Source organism: Centroberyx gerrardi, chromosome 11 (assembly GCF_048128805.1).
Source record: "Centroberyx gerrardi isolate f3 chromosome 11, fCenGer3.hap1.cur.20231027, whole genome shotgun sequence".
NCBI lineage: Eukaryota > Metazoa > Chordata > Actinopteri > Beryciformes > Berycidae > Centroberyx > Centroberyx gerrardi.
In genome coordinates, this window is record NC_136007.1 from 16,659,928 (window position 1) to 16,677,570 (window position 17,643).

General features: G+C 41.9%; 1 protein-coding gene across 2 annotated transcripts; it reads right to left on the minus strand.

Moving 5' to 3' along the window:
• Positions 1 to 2,008: 2,008 nt before the first annotated feature.
• mepcea (methylphosphate capping enzyme a) lies at positions 2,009 to 11,647 on the minus strand. 2 transcript variants are annotated; one of them, XM_078286854.1, is made up of 5 exons: positions 11,377 to 11,647; positions 8,742 to 10,624; positions 5,506 to 5,724; positions 5,267 to 5,390; positions 2,009 to 5,177 (listed from the first exon to the last, which is right to left on the minus strand). In XM_078286854.1, exons 2-5 carry the CDS (start codon positions 10,575 to 10,577, stop codon positions 5,143 to 5,145), a joined length of 2,214 nt encoding a protein of 737 aa, XP_078142980.1. In that variant the 5' UTR covers positions 10,578 to 10,624; positions 11,377 to 11,647; the 3' UTR covers positions 2,009 to 5,142. The 2 variants fall into 2 exon arrangements, with proteins under 2 accessions (XP_078142980.1, XP_071754272.2); XM_071898171.2 differs by having other exon boundaries at positions 11,357 to 11,647.
• Positions 11,648 to 17,643: the final 5,996 nt, after the last annotated feature.

Genomic DNA, 17,643 nt, shown 5'->3' on the forward strand with positions numbered 1-17,643 from the left:
AATAATGATGTATTGAAAATCCCTCACAGGGTCACCTCGAAATAAAAAAAAAAAGATGAATGTGAATACGGTTTTAGCAAAGTTGTTGTTAATCTCATGAATACTAGACACAAAGTTAATTTGTTTATGTCAATAACCCTTAAAACAGATCATTGAAAAATACATATAGTAGAAAAACATCAAAGATGGCAGAAGACAGTGTCACTGACTTGTCTCCATTATGGTCCCAATTCTGGTTTGCCTACAGAGTTTACCTACAAAAGACACTGAAATCACAAGTATCAATAACTGACATCATATCAACAAAGTTATATAAACCTATCACAAAGGAAAACTTTCAAGTAGCCATTGAATGACATTTACTGAAACTGGTCATCTGATTTTAACAGATGACTGAGGCCTGAAATTTGAGTCCTGGAACTGACTTCGGCCCTATTACACCAAGATCAGAGACCAAACACTTCTCAGACTAGTTTGGGACACCTACACTGCCAAAGGAAGACAGGGTAACTAAAATACTTCCCATTAATCCGCTGATTGCACAGGCAGCGAGATGAGTCTGCCTAAAAGCAGCCATTTCACAGAAAAAGCTGTTGAGAAGCAGTGCTAAGCCTATACAGTATCATTTTTAACACTGCATGTATCCAGGCACCTGAATAAAACAAAATGCTCTCTCCCTCCCTCACTAGATGGCAGTGTGCACCTTTAAACCTTACAACCTGGCCAAAAAAGCCAACAGAAGAACAATTGTCTCACTGCTGCTGACCTGATTGAAGACACCCACATGACTAAATCTGATCCAGTATGAGCGTCTGCAGCTTCCACTTCCTCATCTTGATAAAAAAATCTCTGAAGCAAGAAATTCCAGCATAGTCAAAATGAGATATGAAGCTGGATGCCAGAAGTTTCAGATAGACCCTGTCCTGAAATGTTGCTTTTCTAAGGACTTTCTGGCGAGGAGCATGAACAAGGGTTTTACATAGAAGCTGACCATCAGCACTTTAACCTCACAGTCACTGCCATTTCAGAATATAGAGCCAAAACATGAACTATGTGTTACTGATCAGATATGCATGGAGCTCACTGTATCTCTCTTAGCCTAATGGTAAAGAATAAAATGAAAGTTGATGGTTTCAACTTGAAACTTGAGTGACCAGTCAAATTGTGTCTAACCATCTTTGCATAACTTCTCACCCCCTCCACTGTGTGTGTGTGTGCCTGGATTTGAAGTCCAGAAATTCATGCCACTATTTTGATTGACATTACATATTGGTAGGACATTCTGTATTATAATTTGTCTTGTTTCTTATCTGTCTTATCTATGTATCTATCTATTTACCAACCAACCAACCATTGGACAGTAGGTCTGTACTTTTATTAGGAGAAATAGGCTACATGAAATGTGCCTATTTTTTCTTTTCCCTGTGTCAGCTGCAGTGAAAGTCTGTATACAGCAGCTTCAAGCTCCTGGTGGCACCAATCAGCCTTGACCTACTGCTTCTAGCTGAAGGTACGGGATTCACCCTTGACTCACCGCTTCATGTAGAGTGAAATGAATAGCTCAATAAAAACACTGTTATGGGTGTTTGACCTTTGCTTGCTAGTCGTTACCTATCAGAAGAGCTTTCATACACAGTGGTAGATGCACTGAACTTGGCAGCAATGCTACCAGCCTCTCTTCAGGCCTTTTACAAAACTTATTTTAACATTTTAGGTGAAACATAGAGCAGCAAAATCTGTAAGAGCTGGCATGACTAATATGACGACAGCCTCACACTAATACAAAATAGAACTTTATAATTGCTTCACTATCAATACAAAAATAAATGATTTGCATGGGAATCTATGAGCTAAGGACAAGTGTGTCCTATCTCTGTCTCTATGTGTGTATCTATGGAGACACAAAACACCATTATTTTGAGCCCAATTTCCATTGAGCATTTACAATTTGGTTCAATTAACCTGAGTATATATATGCAAATAATGAACCACTGAAACAGGAACCACTTTTAATCAATTAAAATGTTAAACACGGAAACATTCAGATATATCTTGTTGTTCAGAGGCATGAAAATTAAAAGCTTCCCTGACAGAAAGGGTATTTTATTCCAACAGTTTTTCCAGAAAACTGGTTCTAGCAGGTTAAGGTACATGTAAAACATTGACTTTAACTGCAAAAAATTACTAAACTATTAATTCCCTCAAGTCATATCAGTGCAAATTCAACATGAAGAGGTGAATTATATGACAACATGTAATATCACATCTCCAGCGAAGACCTGCTTTATCTTGGACACAGCCTGCCTGAACACACGAGTCAGGCCCATTGGGTTCAAATCTGTGTGATACCACTGCTGGGACAGTAAGCTGCAATCTTAAACGGAGGTGGCAAAGCACTACAGCACACAATAGCTTAAAACAAATTTGTTTCCCCAAATAAAATGCTTATTATGTGACCTGGAAGAAGAACAAAACGTTGACTTGATAATGCAAAAAGAAAAATGCCCTTGAAATTACAGCAGTGGGTTGATCTGAGCCTGAGAATCAGATTGTCTTAGCTTAGGAGAATGATTTGGTTCCTTCTGCCTAGTGAACCAAACGAGGCTGGAGCCAATTCACTTTCAATTCAAAATGTAACCTGAAACTGCATTTTACTGGTTAATGAGTGTTCCTTGTTCATTATATATAGTTTAGTGGAAAATGAGATTCAAATTCAGATGTTTCTATTTTGAAGAAAATTTGCAAATTTTAAACTGTCTGTTCCATGTTAGATGAAGTGAATTGAGAGTGCACTGACACCAATCCTCCTGGCAAACTGTTTGTAAAAAAAAAAAAAAAAAGAAGAAAAGAGCTAACCTAACATCTATCTGCCTGCCAGGAGAAAACAAAGCAAACACATCAGAAATTTGCAATGTATATATTCATTTGTTGTTACAGAGAGCTGGATTGGCAATCCATTTTAGGACAAAAAGTCTGACCTGTGACTGACTCTCACAAATTGGCAGCAAACATGTCTGAAAACAAGACAAGAATCCAAAAAGCAGTTATGAACTTAATATTGACAATAGTAAAACAAAACTTGAAAACTTTCTTACATCAATCACTTACTGAAATAGAAACACGCCACCCCCTCATCTCTTAAATCCTCTCCCACCCAAGTATGACAAACGCAGTTGAACCGGTCACCAAAAAAGGTTTTGAAGTTTTTCTGTCCAAACTCAGAAGGAAATGTGTGGTGAATGCAAGGATACAATCACAAAAACTCACTACCTGTAACTGTAACTGTTTTCCTTGTTGGGTCACAGACATACTTGATGTTGGCATGTTTTCAAATACAAGTGTGAAAGATTAATAAATCTTTTGGCAGAGCTTCATTACAAAGGGCATATCAATATTCAAATTTGGTAAAAAGTACAACAGGTATATTTCAATTGTTTTCGGAATAACCCATTTCCATAAATTTGTTCTTTTCTTCAGCTGTAAAGAAGTTTATTCCAATTCAGCAGATAGAAAAGAACTGGAGCACTTGAAGTGAGTCTGATGCAGTTTGAGTTTGTGCCTGCCCAGTACTGATGATATGAAAAGCTAATCGATGCAATTTTAGACCACATGAAACAATGAACATGTCAGATTTATACAGCACAGAAGGTGCTGCACCAACTTGCTAATAATAGGCATTCGCTACTTTAATTTTACACAATAATTATTTCCTCAATCAGCACCTCTGGGAGGCAATTATAAACAACATATAAGGTAGAGCTATGGCTTCACTGTCATAAAAAAGAGTTTACTGTACGCTACAGATGTACGTTGCAAAATAGTCCTCTTGGTCACACTGTGCTGAATTTTCTTAAGTTGAGCGATCACTTCGGCTCAAGTACGCACCCTATCATCAAGATGGGGGCTTAAAGAACCCATGAAGTGATTTGCTACTTTCTGAATTAATTTCAAACTCTAAAATAATACACAAATTAAACTGTCCAAAAATTTAGTAGAAAGTTTGCGCTCAAAACAGCCCAACGTATTTTTTCTCCACAAACATTCTTCTAAATGCTTATTTCTTGAAAACAAAAAAAAATTGATGTTTCAACCGGGACTTGGGGGTGTAACATTTCGATCGACATTAAGTTTGAGGTGCTACACTAGGTATTTTTCCCCAAGGTGGTAGGCCTATTAAAAAAAAAAAAGCTCTGGCAGTTGACTGCTTGACTATAATATTTCATCACTGCTTCTTCAATTATCGTTACAGTGTTTGAGGAGCTGACAATCAGTTACGACTATTGGCCCACCACTATCCTTATATAACTGCTGCCTATTTATCAGGGACGCTTGTCTTAAACTACATTATAATTTCCACGTTGTGAGTAATGTGACTCTGATAAAGAAAAAATAGACATTACCTTGGAAACATGCCCCCAGCACCTCAGCGAGTGCTGGGCGAGCATTCAGCATTTCACGGTGTGTTTACAAGAAGAATGGGCTGTTTGGAGCGCACATTTCTCATCCACATCTTTTTTCTCTCATTTTTTTCTCTTCATAGGGTCTTTAAGTTTGTGCAATTTCGGAGCATTTCATACTGCCCTCGTGAAAAAGTGGATTTCTAAATTTTGTCATCTCTTTAAGTAATTCTAGATTCAGCTATTAGGCCTATTTTGCAAAATAATGACAAAATAAAAAAATATAATGTATGATGATGTGGTGGCACGTAATATAGTTATAAAAGTAAAGATATATGGCCAATGATATTCAAACACATTATGGCCGTGCATCAAATTGGGGGGTCATTAGCACTAGGATAGTCCAGGGAAATGACTGGTTCAGCACCTCTACTGCAATTTGGCCAAACTCTTCCTATATTTGACTCTGGGTGGTACATTGTGGAGTTATAACCGAGTTCATTCCATCCTCGTTTTTTTTTAATTAGTTGCAGTGGATTTTGACAGGTGCCTCTTCTCATCTTTATGAAATTAATCCCATTTTTGGTCCCATTCTCCTTTAAAAATTTCATCTTCAGCATCTGAAAAGCTTGAGTTAAGTGTTTAGGCTTCAGATGATTCCTTGCAGTCCGGGGCAGCTGGCTTGCTTCTGTGTGTGGTCGTGGTTGAGGCCACTCACATTCAACGATCTTCAAGGCAGGAGTGGTCATTTGTGAAATAAGTAGACTGGCCTCTGAAAACCTGTCAAGATAGAACAAGAAGATGAATGAAAGCTGTAATGGTGAAGAACGTGTAAAGCATTTTTTTCCCCTGATCAAGCAGTGAAGTACCTCGTAATGAACAGTTGGGGGTCCCAATGAACTCATAACTCGAGAAGCCCACTTCACTTGTAAGGTATGTTGAAAAGTGGTCAGGTCTGAGGCGGATGCTGTTATAATTCCTGCAAATATTGTCCTGTGACGAGAGAGAGAAAACAGACATTTATTTTATCTCAGGCTCTGAACAGCTAAACACCAAGTACACTTATTATCCCAGGGATCCCAACAGCTGTGCCATTCCAGTCTCTTACAGTCAGTTTCTTCCTCCTGGCGTAGGACTCCCATGGCTGCGGCTCGAGGATGAACAGGCCTCCAGGACGGAGATGTCTGTAGACTCTCTGGAAGAGCCGCTTGAGGCCATTATCCCCCCAGTTCAGGTGAACCCATTTGGTGACGCTCAGGCACAGGATGACGTCGTACTCTGGCCGCTGAGTCAATAGCAGACTATCGCTCTCCAGGACATAATTGGCCTAAAGAAGAGAAGAGGAGCAGTGAGTGGCCTGGCTACCACAGGGCAAACACCTCAGTGCTCTAGCTGTAACAGTATAGAGACTTAGGGGCGTGGCCACAGCTGAGATTAACCAAGGTAGGCTTTATTCAGGATTGACTCCGAGCATTTAAATGGCGTTCATGAAAATGTCTTAAATTTGGCTTTGCAACTTCTGGGACTCCAGATCCACAAATCCATCATTTATACTTGCAGATAAGGCAAGTTTAGGGTCTTATTCAGAAACCATACTTTTGATTAACTGTGGGTGTGTGGCAGGAGGGTTCAGCTAAAAAAAACAGAAGAATACGGATAGCCTCGTAAAGCTATCGTGCTTGCATCATTATTAATCAAATTTTATTATATCAAGCATATCAGTTTTTTAATTAATTGACTGTTCTGAGTGAAAAGAGCATCTCAAGAGATTATTCACACAAGCAGCATTACCTTCCTTGACCCGAACAGAAATGTATTTTCTCAAGAATTTCGATGCACTTTTTAAGGACTTTTCATCACATCAAACTGCGCAGTTGTGTAAATTTGTTTCTTCATATGTCATATTACACATTTATGTACGTATTTCACCGCAAGAGTCAGACCATGTTGCTCCTGAATCAGGTGTCTTGCTCAACAACCCTTTGACAGGGATGAACACACTGGTTGTTATGAGGATTGAACAAGTGACCTTCTACTTACAGGATGGTTTCTTGAACTACCAAATCAAAAAAACCTCTTGATTAAACTGCAGTTTGACAAACCATTTTTCCAAGAAGAGAAAGGCAAGGCCATGCAACAACGAAAAGACAGGAGCTATTCAGGTACCCAGAATTATGGGTGCAGTGCTCTGTGAAATCATTTGACTTGTTATGAATGGTAAAATAAGATTCATGCTGATGCTTTTATCCAGAGTGAATGCAACAGTAGAATAAGCTTAAATTCCTACATCACCAACATTGAAAACAAGGACCAGGGTTACAGTTCACAGACAATACACAGAAATAACATATAATCCTGATCATGTATAAAATGCATGGTAAAGCAGTAAGGACCAAGGAGAAAAGGTAGATTTTGTTTAGCCTATGTTTCTAGGTTACTTCTATTGAAAATTGGACAGATAGATGTTTTAGATAAAGAAGCATTAGAGCAGAGACTGACACACAGGAGAAATGATGGATGAGAACTTAATGTCAGCAGCGAGTGAAGGTTTGGTGATCAGAATAGCTGCAAGAAGGGAGTGCCTCAGGGAGAGCGCTAGCTTGGTTATTGGTTAACCTCACTTCAAATTAGGGTTGTAAAGGGAGGTAATATTCCTGTTATTTCTCAGAAACTTACTCTTGGTAACTTTCTATTTTGGGAATTTAAGGGATTTTTCACCCTGACACCCTGCATATTAAATCAAATGTGCTTCTCTACAACTGTCCAAACTCTCACTTAATACCAGAGCAGGTGTATCAAATAAATACTAGGCAGCCTGACATTTCTCTCTCCAATTGCATCTTGTACTGAACAGGTTGAGGAGGACGAGGCCCTCTTGTCCGATTTCTTGAGTCTTTTCACAGATGTACAGGATAAGCTCAGTGTTGCACTGCCATCATCTCTAATGCTCAAAGCAGAGAAGGCAGTTATCGATTTCATTCACAAACAGCATGACATTTACATCCAAGCAATTCATGCTGCTGCCTACACAAAGCCTGGAAGGCACATCGCCTGTCTAGTGAAGAGAGAACATCAGCCTATAGCATAATAACAGCCATGACATGCCACCTTCACATTAATGAGGGGAAGGTTGTAGGAATATTTGCCAAATTCACAACCAAGGATAGCATGTGGAAGGCCGATGCCACATGGGATGCTTCCAACCGCATCATATCAACCTGATGGAAGGAACGATGTGGCTCTGAAGCCTTGTTCCCCATTACTGCTGCTATGCTTCAGATCCCACCATCATCGGCAGCATCTGAGTGCAACTGGTCTCTCTTTGGGAACGCCCACACCAAGGTACGACAGACTCAGGAATGCAATGGTGGGGCAATTAGTGGCAGTTCGCTCCAACCTTTCACTGTTTGAGCCAGTGAAAATAAATTCAGCACAATGAAGTGACTCAGACGATGTAAATCATCAGGATGTTTCCTCATCAGAGGCTGGTAACTAGAAAGAATGCTGGCCAACATGTTATTTATTTTATCAACCTGTGGGAGGGGAGAGAGCTGCCAGGGCCTGTTGAGAAATAATTCTCACTTAAAATGTGATTGCATGAAATCATACAATCTTTGACCAGAGGACATGGTTTGTTTGTTCGGTCCATCAGATCTTGTTGACCGATCAGAATTTTAAACAACTAACTTATGCCCAAACATATTCATTTCAAAGCTAAATTTGTATGACACTGATAAATTAATCTACACTCAGCTGTAATCTCAACGTTGCATGGGATTCATTGCTGTAATTCACTGTTTTGGTATATTGTGATAACATATCACTATCGTCCAGATAAGCTGCATGGTGCATGCTGCACTTGATAACCCAGGAGGATTGACTGTGCTGTGAAATTTATGTTACACTGCCCTTCCCTACTTTAGAGGCAAAAAGATTTTGAGTGTGGAGGTTCCAAACAGAGGAAATAGCCATGCAAATTATGTCAATTTCAATGACAAGGAAATTGACATAATTGAAATGGGACCATATTAAAAAAGCTTGTCAGTCAGTACTCCAGCGCAGTGTTCCCAATGCAGCTTTTCTGGTCTTGCTGGGTGCTTTTGAAAATATAGTCAAACTCTAGTAAGTCTAAAGAGAAGAAAGTACTAAGCTGCAACAGATAAAGACTGGTTTCTTTATCTGTTAACCTTGTTAACCTAGTCATGTTGAATCTATGTGATACATGCATAATGAGGGAATATTGAATTTGTATAGAGCTTTATCCAGGTGCTCAAGGTGCTCCATATGGCAACCTCATACACACTACCACCACATGTTCACACACACACAAAACACCCCTCTTACCTTGATGAAGGACACATTCGAGGGAAACTCCCCAGCCCGTACGGTAGACGTTTCTGTGAGTGGAGGTGCAGCTATGGGCCCCCTGGAGATCTGCAGGGACACAGGAAAAGAGCAGCTCACAGGCTGATCAGCAGGGGGCAAATCACCGTCTTCCTGCTCCATTTCCTCTGTTGTGCTGTCCTGCCCCTGGGCCCCTGCCTCATCTGTGTGACAGGAGACATTGTCATTTACAGCCTCCGCAGGGCCGCTTTCTCCTTTCACTGGTTTCCCATTTTCATCCATGCTCTCTGCTTCATTGTGCTTCTTTTCTGTGCCTGTGCAACTCTCATTTCCATTCCTCTCCGGTTTAGTGCTCTTTCGTCTGGCCTCCTGGGTCTGCAGCTCGGACAGGTAATGTCTGATGTTCTTTCGGGCAGCATGTACCAGACCACTGTCAATATCCAGGCCCAATATGCGGGCGGGTCTTAGCATTTTGGCAATATATAGAGTTAGGTGGCCCGAGTTGCATCCCAAATCCAGTACGTCTTTACCCTGAAACCATTCTGGACGAAGCACACGTACCCGCGGGTCTTCGCTGGTGCCTGGGTTACGGTAGCCATAATACTTGTCGTAGTTCCCATACTGGAACTTCTTCCTCTCCTCCTTCTTCTGCTGGTTGACGGGCTGCTGCTGGCGACCTCCTGGCCCGGCTCTGGGACCACTCCTTGGTGTGTGGAAGGACTGAGAGTTTCTCGATGCTCCTGCTGCCCCACAAGTCCTGTCTCCAGCTCCTGGCTTTCCGATGGGGGTAGAATGAGTCGCAGGGGGCTCCATCTTGCCTGAGTTGCGCCTGCGTTTGCGTCTGCCTGAGTGCTGGTTTGGTCCCCCCGATATGGAGGAAGTGGAGTCTTCCATACTTCTCTGGGTGTGGGGAGCAGATACAGACAGCATCATCTCTTCCTTGCAGCTGGTTGAGTCGGCCTCCTGACACTCATGGGAATCCCCTGAGACACTGGAGAAGGTGCTGGACCCTTTGGGGACGTCTAGTGCTGAGCACGAGGCTGACATACCTGACAGCAGTGTGGAGGTGCTAGTTTTCACCTCACTTTTTCCTGATTCTGAGAGATCGAGCTGTGTGGCTGAAATCCCACTCCCACCCCCACCTCCTCCACCCCCACCTCCTCCATGGTGTCTGTTGCGGTGTCTCTTCCTGCCACCACTCTTGTAGGGTGACACCAAGAAGCTGCTGTCTGCTATCCCACTGTTGAGGTTGAGCGGATCAGTGATGTCCCTGGGGATGAGGATCTCCACAGGATCTCGACTCTTGGCTGGCAGTGGGGAGGATTTGGGGGTCTCCGCATTCAGCGCCCTGTTGACTTCCTCATCCAGCAGGCTGTTGAGATTCAGCGGGTCAAAAATGTTCCCGCCCAGGAGGAAGTTGGTGGGCAGGACAGAGTCACTCTCGGAGTTGGCCCTTCGTCTTCTCTTGCCAGATGTTGGATGCTTGAATCCGGAACTTGATGTGTTGCGACGCTTTGTTAGTTTCTGTTGTTGCTGCTGTTTGGAATGATGGAAGCTGTTTCTGCGGTTTATGTTATTCTCATTCTCTCTGGCTCTCTGTCCGGCGTTTTCTGAGTGGGTAAGAGTGTCAGTCGAGCTGGTGTGATTTGGTGAGGCCACAGTGGTTGGCACAGGGCAGGTAGCTGTAACATCAGAGCTGTCAGCGGTGGCGGCGGTAACCTCTGCCATTATGGAAATATTGTTGTAACTTCCAGTACATTCTGAGAGTTGCAGAGATGGAGCCGAGCTGGCCTGTGAACTACCGGTGGTTTTTACAGTCTCCTCATCAACAGACATCTCTATTACTTTCCAGTGCTGATGCAGACATGGAAGCCTCTCTCGATCTGAAAGTCACAGAAAACACTTGTTAAACCAAAAAGTTTAACTAGACATTTACTGAACAGTATAAATAATTTTAAACATGCTGAAAAAAGTTAATTAAAATTTAAATTGAGGTCCTGCTCTATTGTCTCTATCACACACACACACAAACACACACACACACAAGCAAACTAGCCCATACCAGTCTTAGTGTATCCGAGTTGGCAAACACAACAACTATGCTTCAGTGGTTCTCAAACTGGGGTTCAGGGACCTCCAGGGGCCCCCCAGCAAAATGAGGGTTTGTTTAATTTCACTATTATGTCATGCACTATAATATACCACGAGTAGGGAATGTATAAGATCCGTTTAACTTTCAACTGTTATCTCTTATCAAAAATCTCCCTCTCAGGTGGGGGGTCCCTGGGACTAAACCATTATCAGATGGGGGTCTGCGGTCTCAAACGTATCTACTTGGGGGTCACTGACCTGAAAAAGTTTGGGAACCCTTGTGGTAGACAGTTAACTAGTTAGCAAGCTAGCTACTTAACGTTAGCTACTCTATTGCGGGCCAAAGGAGGACTGAAACGTTGACTGAACGTTCAGCTTCACTCCGGCCAAAAGGCGGTAGACAAACACTCAGGAAACCATCTCGATATGCAGCTGCCTGAGCCCCCAAATCGTGAGTCACATTATGGAAGTGATACGATATACCAGCTAGCCACCTATTCGCGTACAGTCAACAGTATACTCACCATCAAAATAACAGTCTCACCTCACAGTTTCCCCCGCCTCCGGCCGGACTGTCACTACCCGACACTCTCGACTCGAGCTAACGTTAGCGTAGCTAACACACAAGTCTCCGTACATCAATACAAGGGTGGCGAGCACCAAAGACACTAAAGTAAACACAGCGTGTATGTTTCGGGGAAGTGGCTCCGCGTTAAAGCCCCCCCTGGTCTCCAAACTGTCTTGTCGACTTCTTCAGTCAACTAGTAGTTAGTAACCTAGTCTCAGGCAGGTTGGTGAATAAATTATTCCGTTCGCGAGAGTCGGCATGGCGGCGCATCCGGCTCCGTGCTGTAGTCCAAGATGTCGAGGAGGCAGATCTCCGACTTGTCCCCGCTAGGCGGTTACCCGAGCTAGGTCTTCTGGGTGTCCATTATATTATAATGAGGTCCTTGATCCTGATTCTGGTTACCGTTTGGATTCCGATTCTGGTATTCTCATAAACATCTAGTGTGGGCCTACAGCTCACTGTGGGCTGTGCTCGTTTTTTCTGTTTATTTCTGGGTCTTGTTGCAGCTCATAGGCCTATAAACATGTTTTTGATCAATTTGAATATAATGACCCTGTCCAGTGGCCACAGTCATGCACTTTCAAACTAATATTTTGAAGGCTCAAAATTCCTCAAAAGTCTTGTGTGAAATAATTTGTCAGACTAAAACTGATTAAATATGCATCAATCACATGGGGTAATTGGTGGGTTTTATTTATGAGCTCTGACACCATGGAGTTGGGCAGGCACTCCTTTGCACTTCCGAACTATAAACAGAAGTACAAATGTAATCAAGAATCATAATTCATGCCAACTATGCTCTTTCTTGTAGGCAAAAATAAATAATAGCTCTTCTAGGGCAAGCATTGCTCACAGTGATGTGCGCAGACCACATCTGGCCCTCCAGAGTTTCCCAAAAAGTGCTACATTTTGTCTACAGAGATGGACAAAATGAGGGGAACACTCAATATATGAATGTAACATACCTAATAAGGATTAAGGCCACCCTTTGCCTTCAGTACACCTTCAATACTTGAAATGCTATTATACAAGTTGTGAACTGTGTGTAGTAATAATAATAATAACTTTATTTATATAGCAGTTTTTTAAACAGTTAGAAAGTGCTTAGTGGGAAAGAAAGAAAGCCTCCTGCAGTTCTTTATGGGATAAAAGAGAAGGTAATCTACTTTGCATCTTGCGCTCCAGAACTTCCCATAAAAGATGTTTAGATCTTCTGATTGGGGAGGCTATGGAAGGCATTTGACTTCATCATGGTTTTCATAAAACCACTGTTGAATTGTGTAGCAGTGTGTTTGGGGTGTTATTGTGGTTGTGCAAAAATCAACTCAGCCAGCAAACTACAAAATTTGCAATTCCAGTATTGGACAAATCCCAAAATTTTTGTTTTGGAGACTATTTTCATCTAATGAGTAAGTAAAACAATTTGTCCCATTTGCCGCTATAGTGGAAACTGGACTAATTATCCCTCTAAAACTGAAAAACAGCAATCACGCCAGGAAGGAACACATTTTTTTAAATTGCTGCTGACAGCCATAAAAAGCCAGAGAGAAGTCATGGAATTTTCAATCAGGCCCTGGATTGAAACCCTATACACTATTGGTAAGCAGCATGTCACAGGGATGTTTCCCAGTTGTTTCTATGATGTGAGTCATCAGTATTTAGTTTTGTAGGTTTATTGCACTTCTGACCTGTAACTGTTCAGATGTCAGATAGCTGCCACGTGACACAATGATTTGCTTCCATTACGGACAGACACACACACATACATGCTATGGGGAGACTAAATGACACCCACAAGTTTGACCTTATGTTGTAAATTTATTTGAGCAGGTCAGTCAAGAACTTGTAAAACAGAAGACGGATTTAAATGAGCCCTTTTTTCCTAGACAGGTGACTTTTTTTCTGTGACTTTCTACACGGGGAATGTGTATGGGTCCATATAGCCATCTTCTATTTTTAAGCTGGGTGAAGAGCTTCTATATTTTGGTTTGTCCCTATAAAGAGGACATATTTTGGGGACAATGTTCATTCACTTCAGTTACCTCAAGTGGCCAGTAGATGGCACTATCTCATTTGCCATTTAACACATTTCAGGTGGCTTTTCAGATCTTCAAAATGGACTGACTGTTGTGTGTTTAGTGGTTGAGGCAGGTTGTTGTCATTGTTGTTGGTTGCTTGACTATCATGCCTATCATATGTTGTGCTGATGGTTGTTAAAATAAAGCCTGACATGTCAAAATTTAAATTTCTATCACAATTTCATTCATTGGAGGTACCTCCTCTGGTAAATGAATGTGACCCACCCCAAGTCAAAATATAAAATTAGATGGCTCTTCTCTAATTTTCCATGAAAATAATATGCACAGCACTGTTCCACAGCACTTTCTATTCACAGTAGAGTTGGGAGCAAAGGAAGAGAGCATGGGGGGCAATTTCCCCTGCTCTTTGTGCTGATGCTGCCCAAGTGTCCCTATCCATTTCATTCCCAGCAGGTCTGCAGATTTACTGCCCTCTACAGCATGCTGTTACAGCTTGAGCAACAATTGAGGTACAAAATGAAAGCTTAGATTCAAAAGAATACATTAGTACCATGCATGCCATGCTAGTGCACTTGTAGAAATGCTCACAAATGGAACTATACATCAGATTCTTGAATTAAAATTGAGAATTGGAGTTATTTTTGATACATCACTCATCGTTGACATACTATTTGTCATTTGAAGCCTATTTGAAACATGCTTTTCTCCAGTCATAGAGTCATTATGTAAGAGATAATGTCCTAACATTGGACAGGGCAGAGAGGAGATCTGAATTGACTTCCAGTAGATGTTGGCTGTCCTCCAAACAGCCGCTAGAGGGAGACAAAACCTGAGCTAAACAACTATAAACATCAACAGAAATCCTCCTGGGCAGTATGATTTTAACTCTCTCTGTCTCTGTCTCTGTCTCTGTCTCTGTCTCTCTCTCTCTCTCTCTCTCTCTCTCTCTCTCACACACACACACACACACACACACACACACACACACTCTCACACTCACACACATACTCTCTCTCACACACACGATCCAGAGAATATTTTTATTAAAGAAATCAACAACCATCAACTGTCTAATCATGACTAAGAAGTAATACTTCAGTACTGATGTGATACCGAGGCGATCATTATTAGTGTGTTGAACAATAGTAACGGGTCAGTAATATTATTATTAGATCTGCTCTAGTTACCTTTGGATAAATATATAATCACGTGTTCACATTTTAAACTTCTGGGTATAGTTAATGAAAAAGAGTCATCATACTGCAGTCACTCAAAAGGCCCGCCAAAATCAGCAATCAGCAAACCTGCTGACATAAGGAAAATGAGTAAAATACTGTACTGAATTTTAGCCACACAAATGCCTTTTATTTTACTTCTAAGAGCATCAAATATTTTGTTTTCAGCCATTATGTTGAACAAAAAAGGCAATCCCAAGTCAATTGCCACTGAAAGCTAACATTACCTCAGCAAAATGCAATCTTCTGACTAACTGATTAACTGGCATGCTTAGCTTCAAGATAGGGATGGAAAAAATTGGTTTTCTGGAACTCAGTCAAGCATAGGGAAGCCATTATGGAAAATGTTAGCGCTAAAACTTAAAGATTTTTATGCAACTGGGTATTGGCTTTCTTCAAATGGGATCCTCATACTTAATATTCTCTGCTGACAGGTTGACAGCATGTTTCTAATTGGGCTCCAATTCACTGCCACAGATTCTGTTGGGTAAATGAGTCGCCCCCCTCTCTAATCTCTATAGAAGGGGAAAATAGGAGAGAGGGTACCTGTTCCCCCGCCTCTGTCCCTCTCTTTTCTCATGTTAATGGGGGTGCGATCCTAGATCCCGGGCACCATCTGCCCTTCTTCAGGGTTTGGGCCCCAAATACTCCAGACGCGTCCTATTGTTTGTGTGTGTCCAAGCAGAAAGTGGTGAGTACACATGCTTCTTGTGGCCCAAAAGGCTCCTCCATCAAGAGCACGAGCCTGCTGTTCATTAGCCTTCATGTGACAGAGGGAGGGGCCACTCGCTCGCGTGCCCTGTGCACAGCAACATGAGGGCAGTTCACTGTTTGTTGTCATATTTTGTGTGTGATGTCATTCTATTTATCAGTAACAGTGGACCGAGGGATGACTGGAAAGGTTAAAATGCTCTTTTACGTGTCTTTTTATAAGTGTATTTTATACACTTAGACCCCATTTACACCTGGCATTTCATGCGACTTGTGTCCAGATTGTATCCAGATGCGATTTGTCCACATTTATTATCAGAAATGCGTCTTCGGCAGCTGGATAGAAATTCAATTGCCCTCCCCTTGCACTTTCCCTCGCAATATGCAAATCTTTTAACTGGTTTGTGATGTAAATGTGCTCTAAAAATAAATAAAATAAAGCAAGTCAACATTAAACGTGTTGTCCATCCAAATGATGCAACCCCATATGGGCTAATCAGTGTGTAATTTTGCAAATGCCAGAACACAGTGGTCAGGTGAATCATTATGTTTTGTCAAAACGAATGGATGGAAATACTTCCCCACCACATGAAAAATCATATACTACTACTATTACTACTGCTACTCTACTCTAACTTCTAATGCTAAACTTGATTTATCTAGTAGGCTACATCATAAAAAGCATAGATAAAAACATAAAAAACACATACAGTAATAGAAGGTATTTATAAGCCAGTGAGATTTTTTTGTTCTGTTTAGAAAGGTCCACTGTGTCTGCACTGATAAAATCACCTGGTGTCCTTAGTAGCTAAAAGAGCATTGAGCGTGCATTTCTCTCTCGTACATCTCTACCCTTTTCAGGGTCATAGGGGGCTGGAGGCTATCCCAGCATGCATTGGGTGAAAGGCAGAGAAACACCCTGGTCAGGTCGCCAGGGCGAAGACAGACACTCACATTCATACCTGTGGCCAATTTAGAGTCTCCAATCCACCTGACTCGCATGTCTTTGGATTGTGGGAGGAAACTGGAGCACCTGGAGGAAGCCCATGCGAACATGGGAAGAGCATCACACAGACAGGGCGGGGTCCTGCCTGGGTCCTTTGAGGAAACAGTGCTAACCACTGAGCCATTCTGAACAATGACCAGAAGTTTTGAATCACACTTGGGGCATATTAAGCAGGTTTTCCAAGGAGGATCTTTCATTCTGCACTGGGCTGTGAAGAGACAGAAATACTATATCATGTTGGTGTTAATCAATGGATGTCCCTGACTGATTAGCCCCTCCATGGGCTAATCAGTTTAGTTCTGATAATGTCAGAACGCTGTGGTGAGATGCATCATTCCTGCTGAGCTTTGTCAGAATTGGGTGTCTAAGCTATCGCATGTGACAGATGGATGAATAAACAAACGGACAGATCCCCCACCGGGAGCAATAGGTGTGGGTACAAAACAATAAAATGGACAATACCATGGACAATGACAATGAGACAACAAAACAAATAAGACAAAGAGAAACATGATGTTTGTTTATTTATGTTGCTGTGTCCTCCCAAAGACCTCAGATCTTCATTAGATGCTGTAAGCTGAACAAAAGACTACAGTTTAGTAGCTTAATAACCCCAAAACAAGGCGTTTTACTAGCCTACAAAGTCTCTTTCAGCCATAAAAGATATTGTGAACACAAGGGTCCTCAGAGAAAGTTAGATAGTTTAGATTGCCTGCATGGAAAAAGTGAAGATAACACAATCTGCTCCACTTTTCTACTTAGGGCTGTGCAAACTAGACATGTGCAGTTTTTGACCGGTCTAGAAACACTCCTGTGAACTGGTAAGAGAACTTACCAGTTACCCTACACACCACTGACAAGCATATTATGTGTTTCCACTGGGTCTGCCCTCCTCGTTTTCAAAGCTTCACTTGGAAAAAAAAAAATGCTGCTGGCTGCATTGAGATTAGTTATTGAACTGTCCAAGCAACGGGAAACAAGGCAGCTTCAGTGGCACAGCACACAATGAGCCAGCTGTCAGTGGGAGGGGCTTGTTCAGGCCCGTGCCGTCATGGATAGGATCTTTGTATCAGGCCCTCTGCGAGTTGATAGGCGCTCCTATGCTAGGCCACCATGCGCTGATTAATATTGACACAAGGCTTGATTGAGGACAGGCGAGTGAGCAGGGGGAAGGGGTGCAGCAGGCTAAATTCTACATAAATTAAGTCATAAAAGGTGACAGTGAATATGTATACTCCATGGTTTGTGAATA

Coding starts and splice junctions, on each gene's coding strand:
- mepcea (XM_078286854.1), bottom strand. CDS start 10,577: ATGTCTGTTGATGAGGAGACTGTAAAAACCACCGGTAGTTCACAGGCC. Junction 5,725..8,741: donor CGAATGTGTCCTTCATCAAG/GTAAGAGGGGTG, acceptor TCTCTTCTTTAG/GCCAATTATGTCCTGGAGAG. Junction 5,391..5,505: donor CCAGGAGGAAGAAACTGACT/GTAAGAGACTGG, acceptor CTCTCGTCACAG/GACAATATTTGCAGGAATTA.